General features: G+C 33.7%; 1 protein-coding gene across 1 annotated transcript; it reads left to right on the plus strand.

The window, feature by feature from the left end:
• The first annotated feature begins 1,390 nt into the window (after positions 1–1,390).
• LOC102810210 (NAD(P)H pyrophosphatase NUDT13, mitochondrial-like) lies at positions 1,391–7,695 on the plus strand. The gene is made up of 5 exons (XM_078010141.2): positions 1,391–1,634; positions 2,321–2,478; positions 3,996–4,121; positions 6,242–6,353; positions 7,350–7,695. Exons 1-5 carry the CDS (start codon positions 1,391–1,393, stop codon positions 7,367–7,369), a joined length of 660 nt encoding a protein of 219 aa, XP_077866267.2. The 3' UTR covers positions 7,370–7,695.
• The last annotated feature ends 713 nt before the right edge of the window (positions 7,696–8,408 follow it).

Consider the following 8,408-nt stretch of genomic DNA (forward strand, 5'->3'; position numbering starts at 1 on the left):
GCTTTGTTCTCTAGTTTCACATTTTGCACCCCTTTTCCACAACTTTGCACTCTCTTTGCATGACTTTTCAACCACTTTGCACTCTGGTTTCCCACTCTGGTTTTGCAGCACGATCCCACTTCTTTGAACTCTATTTTCACATTTTGCACCAGTATTCCACTCTAGCTTGCACCACCATTCTACTACTTTGCACTCTAGTTTCACAGTTTGCACCACTATTTCACTACTTTGCACTCTAGTTTCAGACATTGCATCACTATTTCATTAATTAACACCCTATTGCACACTTTGCATCACTATTCCTCTACTTTGCACTCCAGGTTTCCACTTTGCACTCTAGTATCGCATTTTGTCCCACTTTTCCACTACTTTGCACTTTAGTTTGACACTTTGCACCACTATTCCACTAATTTGCATTCTAGTTTCACTCTTTGCACCGCTATTCCACTGCTTTGCACTATAGTTTCACCCTTTGCCCCACTTTTCCACCACTTCATATTTTGAATTTTGCAAAACTCTTTCACTACGTTGTCTTCTAGTTTCATACTAAGCTCCACTATTCCACAGCTTTGCACTCTAGCTTCTCACTTCTAGTTGCACTCTCGATTCACGTTTTGCACGACATTTCAACCACTTTGCAATCTGGTTTTACAATTTGCTAAACGATTCTACTACTTTGCACTCTAGTTTCACACTTTGTATCATTATTTTTTCATAGCTTTGCACTTTCGTTTCATGTTTTGCACGACTTTTCAACTACTTTGCACTCTAACTTCGCACTTTGCGCCACTTTTCCACTACTTTGCACACTGGTTTTACAATTTTCACCACTATTTCACTAATTAACACTCTTTTGCTCACTTTGCACCACTATTCCACCAATTTGCATTCTAGATCCCATGATTCGCCGCATTTTCATGGCAACCTCGAAAGCAATTTTTGAACACAAAGATATGCAGTAAATATCAGTAAGCTGGATGTGTACCCTAAAGTATAAGGGAACTTCTGTACTTCTAATTAAATTGCATCTAAAAACAAACAAAATAGCATTTGTTTGATAGGAGGATATAAAATACAGTATATTGCATATCGTTCTGGAAACTGCAAATAATTTCAATGAATTCATGTTTGCAGTTATACTTATTATTACATTATCGGTACATTATTAGTTGCAAGTTGTTACATTATTGTTTTTTATTACAATATTGGTTAATGATACATTATCAAGAATTTATTACATTATCAGGTTCAACATGAGTTTCTCGTTTTCCTCAATAATTTTGTTGTACAGCTTTTACGTACATGGTTAGAGGGTTCATTTGATGTCGTTTGGCAAGTTAGGGAGTCACAAGGACCTTGACACCAATAACACCACTGTGTATTACTCGACATGTTAATTTCAATGTTTCGAGGAATCATCAGTTCATTGAAGAAACCTTGCCAGTGTAAAGTTGATAAAAGGTTCTCCAGTTTTGTTGAAAGAAGCAGATACATCGAGAGCGTGAAAGCAAATGACGATAAATACTATGAAGCAATAAATTGCACGAACAGTAGATTCATTATGTTTCATGGATCGTCAGTTCTTCTTGATAGAAAAGCGGAAAAGTATGTTGTGAACTTGAAATCTAGTGAAGGTAATTCATTTATAGTTTGATTATGAATCAATGTTAGATGTATTTTCGCTAGGTGACAGCAGATTATTCTGAAGGACGCCCTCTTCTGTTCGGAATGTTAAATAGTCAGATCACGTCTTTACGAAATCTCGTGTTTATTTGGGGTAGCCATTTGAAAACGAGAGTGGTTGGAGGTTTTGGTGAAAACAAATATAGGAAGAAGGCGCTGCTTTTAGTTTTTATTTTTTTTTGTATTTTGGCATACATTAATTTGATAAAGACAATGTATTTATAAAGTCAAGAAAATTTCAAAACAGCCAATTCTTTTCAATTTATTCCAGCCAAAATAAAGTATTTTACTTTATTTGCTCAATTAATGCATTTGCATAAATGATAAAAGTTTTCACCTTTTAATATTCCAGGATACAATAATGCAACTGTTGAAATACACTTCTAATAGAGCAAATATGGTGTATACTGTAAAATACTTTATTTTAGCTGGAATTAATTTTCATTTAAAAGACATTTTGGCTGTTTTGTATAAAGTTTATTTTTACTAATTTTTGATGAGTTGAATGTAAGATGTATTTTTTTTATTTTCACTGATTCATTTCTTTAGTGAAAATAAATTCCAAGTGAAAGTAAGGTAATTTACAGTACTATGGAAAAAATACAACATAATTCTTTTCTTCATTCACTGTCAACAGAAATACAATCATTCACTGCGGATCTTCCAAATTCGGCCATAGTACTTAATAGTAACCATGGTGACCAAAATGACAATTCTCTGACTTTTGCCTTGAGTGTTCCAAATACTAAGGAATTTGATAAAAGGAACCTGGAAAAGGAACTTGGAGGAACATTTGTATCGCTGTGAAAAGATGTATTTGTAATATCGGAATCAGATATTCATCTACTGACAGAGGTGAGTACAGTGTACAACTAGACAGCCATTGTTTATTTACATGAAATTCAACACTCGCACAGCAGAACGAACCAGACCTTAAAATTATGTGATTTATTTTTCTCCGTTAAAGGTGAACTTTAGTTTGAACACCTCGCCTGTCGACTACGTTATTTTGATTACAATTTTGGCTATCAGTGAAGACTTTGAGACAGCATTGTGATAAGGGGAGGTGATTATCACAACACATTGTCTCCCATGCATGTAAAATACTTTGTTTACAATATATTTAAGTTTACTTTGTACGCTAGCTACATATCATTTTAGACAGATAAACAAATTTAATTTGACAGGCAAAATTACTACAAACTTGTCCAATTATGATTAAAATTAAGCATGAATAATCAACAACAAAATTAATTGTAAGTCTGTGGTTACATACAAATTCAGGACTGGTATTTTCATTTTAATAAAGTTTTTAGACAGACAATTTTTTTCTATATCTGGCTATAACCCTGCATCTGAAATTTTCAAGGTATAATACTCCTGTTCATACTAAATTGTGTAAGTTGATGCCGACTATGTGCGCCTAACTGGCATTTCACTTTTGACATCTTCAACAGAATATTCTTGTCTAAAATCATCCTGGTCAATATTTCTGAAAAAAATATATATTATCACAATGGATTTACATACAGAAAATTTCAGGGATTATGTTAGGATTTTTGTGTTGGAATTCCAAATGTGAGAATTGAGACGTAATTGTTAATTCATCATGTGTATCTTTAACTCAAATGTAGTAAAATTAGGGTGTGTTTGAGATAATTACGGTTGAGGTAGCAATCCCTGATATATCATACATTGTAAAGTCTAGTCACAAAGATGGCGGTATTATACGAATGGTGGCCTAAGTACAAAACAACAAAACTACTAATTGATGACCTTGGAGTAGTTGTGATTCAAATTTATTTCTTCCGAATATAAAAAATATTGTAGGGTATTTCTTCCATTAGTAGTGCATGTAAACCAACATTGGGTAATTAAAATATGACTTAATGTAAACAGTTTAATATTTCGGTAATGCAAAATTGTTGAAAGTCACTGATACACCACATGGTAGGACCCCCTAAGAGATGTTCATTTCTACAAAATTGTGCAATTTTCTCTTACGAAATTAAACCCCTTTACAGTATTTTGACTTCACACAGATGTCATTTGAATAAGCGCATAGACTTAGTAGTGCATAAACAATATTGTGATCATTATTAATTATTTTTAATTATCTGGAGTGTATTGACAAAGTTTGATTAGACTTGGTCAAATGTTCATAATCTTGGTGAATGTTTACACAATGCATAGATTAAATTGAAATTAATTTGCATATTTAATAAAAAATTTAATGATTTGTGCCATTATCCAACCTTTGATCCACGAACTTCAACGGAGAATTTTTTCAATGATTTGTGTTAATTTCGCAGGCAACATCCTATGTGAGATGGCATGATGGACACCAGTATTGTCCTAAGTGTGGTAACAAAACAAATCACAGTAAATCTGGATCAAACAGAAAATGTGATGACTGTAATATTATCCACTTTCCTAAGGTTTGTAGTTATTATAATCAATTTAAGGTAGAGATGCAGTTTACCTGACAGGTATTTACAAAACTATATATTTTCGGAAAGCTTATTGTAGGAATTTTAAAATATTGTTAGTATTTTTTGTTTATGGACAACGTAGTTTCAAATATGCACAAAAGTTACGTTGAGTGGAAACCCCGGAAAACACTAAACCTGACAATAAAAACACTAAACCCGAGGTAAAGGGTGTATTATGGGTGTACCATAATCGTCCAGTGAATATTTGATTAAAAGAAAGCGAAAACATGAAACAGAACCCTAACCCTAATCCTAACCCTAACCCTATCCATAATTCGCCCTTTACGAAGGGTTTAGTGTTTTTTCAACAGGTTTAGTCTTTTTCAATAGGTTTAGTGTTTTTCAACTGGTTTAGTGTTTTCCGGGGTTTCCACTCAACGCAAAAATTAGCTTCTAAACCATGCTTCTGTTTCCTGTCAAAATTGGTTTATGGGTACATCTGTTTATTATGAAGAAAGTGCCGTCTTGAAAACTGTCTACCAGTTGTCAATTTTGCAGGGCGCGGCAGCTCAAATTTCACTCCTTCAAGTTTATGCATAAATTAACACCCAGGCTAGTTGTCTGTACGATTGTTGTAACACTGTTCAACCAAAAACAGTGCTCCGACTGCATTTTGAAGATAAACACATTGTCAATCATTTGTGAAAATTTCAAAACAAAAGGTCAAAGCGTCTAGGAGCTATTTCTTTTTAAAGTTCTGGGATGTGCACTAAAAAGAAGCTGAGATAATTGCTAATTTGCATAACAATTCACTCAGTAAGAAGTTTGCTAATGCTCATAATTAAAATGGCTGTAACAGCTAGTTCCAAATTTAAATGTATTATCGTTTTGTAAAAAGTTAAATATGGTGCATTATATGGAGATCCCGTCATTCCTGTTTTTCACCATGTCTCTTTTTTATTATTTATGTACAGCCTTGCTAAATCTTGCTAAGCATTCAAAAGAGAGAATGTTTGTACCTGTTATCTATATTTTAAAATCGTCTTTTGAGTATGTTCCTCTATTCACAATTCTACAAAATGTTAACAGTCTATAGCCAAGACTGTTTGATTAATAAAAAGCAAAAAAAACAAAATTCACTCTCAAGTGCATCTCTACCTTAAGCATTACAGTCCTGGTGCAATGTGATTTTGAATTTTGTGTAAATAAACAATGAATGTGACGTTGTGTGGCAACTGTAGCACTTCAAGTTACACTTGGACTGTACGGTAGTAGTAGTCACGATTGCTAATATTATATTGCAATACTTAAAAGGCAGTGGTATGTGTGTCCTATTCGATATGGGACTCCTAGCGACGTACACAATGCGTGTGAAATACATTGTTTATTTACATGAAATTCAACATTCGCACAGCAGAACGAACCAGACCTTAAAATTATGTGATTTATTTTTCTCCGTTAAAGGTGAACTTTAGTTTGAAGTTAAAATTCCGGTAAAAATATTTTTTTTTTCACATCATATCAAACATTTTTTATTCAATCGACAGAAGACACTTTTACAATCAGCTGCTTAAATCCTAAGCTTAGACAGCTGGTTAGCTGATTTTGCAATTTTTTATAAATATTTTTATAGTTAGTATTATTGTCTTCAATAATTTCTAAATATTCTTTGCAGTATTTACCTAAAAGCTAGGTTAATTCAAGACACTCTCAGACTGAAAATTGACTCAAATTTTGTCTGTTGGCTCCAAAACTCATAATGCGTGCCTAAGCCTTCAAGTGAAATACCAACTGTGACAGCCTACTTATTCAAATTAAAGGGCTTACTGGTTGGAAGATGTTGAACTAGCTCATTAATAGTAATTAGAATTCGCTATGATGTCACACCATATTGTTTCTAGGTTGGTCAATTTAAATTTTACCAGTCATTATGAAAAAAATATATTTCTAGAACATTAATAACAACTTTATGTCTGTGACCCATATTATCTGATTTTCTATACTGTATACAAGGTACCAATAGTGATGAATGTATTTGTATGATTCAAATCAATGTTCTTATGACAAGAATACTCTGCACTCCTATTCTACACTAATGTTGTGTTTTTGATTTCATATTCATGCAGGCTTCTCCGGTTGTCGTCACTGTTGTTCACCATGGCAACCAGTGTTTATTGGTAAGACAGCCGCAGTTTCCAGAAGGCATGTACTCGGCGGTGGCTGGATACTGTGACATAGGTGTGTATATAGCTCTTCCACACTTTGAAAGTCAGAATCAACTTTTGTCTTTGTTCACAAAATAAACTGGCATACAATTTTGCCCTTTCTGTCAACAATTTTGATTAAGATCAGTTACCAATGTGAAATTATGTACATCCAGCGTGGCAGTCGTCACACTGCGCATGTGCGACATTTGTGTTGAAAAACATTGATTGCCACACAATCCAATGTGCTCTTCAAATGGAAATGACAAGTATGAGGTTTGACCTGGGCGCGACTTGCACTGATAACCGCCAATGACTCCTTCTATACCTTCCAATCACCTGAAAAATACCTAACTAAAGCTTGGAATCATCTAAGTTTGTACTCGTTGATCTGCACAACAGTCGAAGTCGCCATCTTTGTTTACATGAGACCCATATATCTCACACATATGTGTCGCGACGGCTACCGCCCTTTAAATTTGAAATGAATATACGTATTGTGAATTCAGTAGAAAATAATCCATACAGACATGATCAAAAGTGTTTTAATATTTGATGCATGCAAGCTTCATGAATATGCCATACCATATTTATTCCATTAGTAGCGATGCGCTTATATGTATATGACAGGTTTATGGCCATAATAAGTCATATCAATGATTTATAAGATAAATGGATGCAACTTCTTTCATAACCATGTATAGTGATACATGATGGAAACCTCACAAGGGGTGAGCTCTCGTACTTTACAAACGTTTGAACCTGATCCCATTACTTGCACATCAAACGAATTTCAAAATAATAGCATCACTGAATGTAGTAAGCGATTAGAAAGGTTTGAATGTGTAAACAGATATGTGCATATCACCAAAAATAATTTGAGATGGACACATATTAGTTCGTACACAGACTCACTAATTTGCATTAATTTCTAGAAACGTACATTCATCTTACGATTTTGTGATAATCCTGATAGTATTTTCATAAGTGTTTGTTTATTCGCAACAATAATGTTTATCTCTCATTATAGGTCATTCTGGATACAAATGAATTAGAAGATGCAACTAGATGGTTTGACAGAGAAGAAATCAAAGAAATGTTACGCGTCCAGAGCAATGATGCATCATTTCTGAAAACCAACCCCAAACCTAAATTCTGGTCTCTACGTCTCTTGCTATTGCTCATCATCTAGTTAAAAGTTGGGCTTTCAATTTCAAGTAAAATTCAAAATATTTACTCTCATATTGTATTTAGTTGAATTAATTTATTCACAAGAATACAGTGTATGACACAAACCTGTACCTTAGTTTACAAAAAACATGTATGAATATTTGTAAATAAATTTAGTAAATATTGTGATTGGCTCTGGAGCTCAACATTTTCCGTATCCATACTGCATGTGCAAGTCTTCAATCATGATGTGATGTAGTGTAGTGTAGTGTAGTGTAGTGTAGTGTAGTGTAGTGTAGTGTAGTGTAGTGTAGTGTAGTGTAGTGTAGTGTAGTGTAGTGTAGTGTAGTGTAGTGTAGTGTAGTGTAGTGTAGTGTAGTGTAGTGTAGTGTAGTGTAGTGTAGTGTAGTGTCTACCCACTTATTCAAACTTTATTGCTGATTGGATGATATTGAAGTCATTAATTATACTATCTATGCCGTGACGACATCATTGTGGGATTGGCCAATTGGAATTATAACAGGCATTTTTAATTTATTGATGTTTATTTATAAAAATGATTATAACATCCACATGTTTCTACTATACACTGTAATGAGCATCAAAGATAAGGGTTTAAGACTTTGTTATCCATACTTGGAGATAAATTCCATGTGTGCGTCAATTGAACATATTTCTGACTAATGGCATCACAGAATGTAAGAAAAGTTTCGATTGCATAAGTGGAAGTAAGGTTATCATCAAAATGCTATATTTGTACACACTTTGTGACTTGAAGGTAGGACAATGGTATGCTGGAAAAGTTATTTGAAAAATCTTAAAATTAGTTTGTTGAGTAGAACATTAGGGGAAAATATGTACTAGATGTCTGGAAAGTTAACTAAGCCATCAGAAAAGTTAGCATAAAATACTGTCTGTC

Source organism: Saccoglossus kowalevskii, chromosome 19 (genome assembly GCF_978046115.1).
Source record: "Saccoglossus kowalevskii chromosome 19, keSacKowa6.1, whole genome shotgun sequence".
Taxonomy (NCBI): Eukaryota; Metazoa; Hemichordata; class Enteropneusta; family Harrimaniidae; genus Saccoglossus; species Saccoglossus kowalevskii.

Coding starts and splice junctions, on each gene's coding strand:
- LOC102810210 (XM_078010141.2), top strand. CDS start 1,391: ATGTTAATTTCAATGTTTCGAGGAATCATCAGTTCATTGAAGAAACCT. Junction 1,635..2,320: donor GAACTTGAAATCTAGTGAAG/GTAATTCATTTA, acceptor CACTGTCAACAG/AAATACAATCATTCACTGCG. Junction 6,354..7,349: donor GGCTGGATACTGTGACATAG/GTGTGTATATAG, acceptor CTCTCATTATAG/GTCATTCTGGATACAAATGA.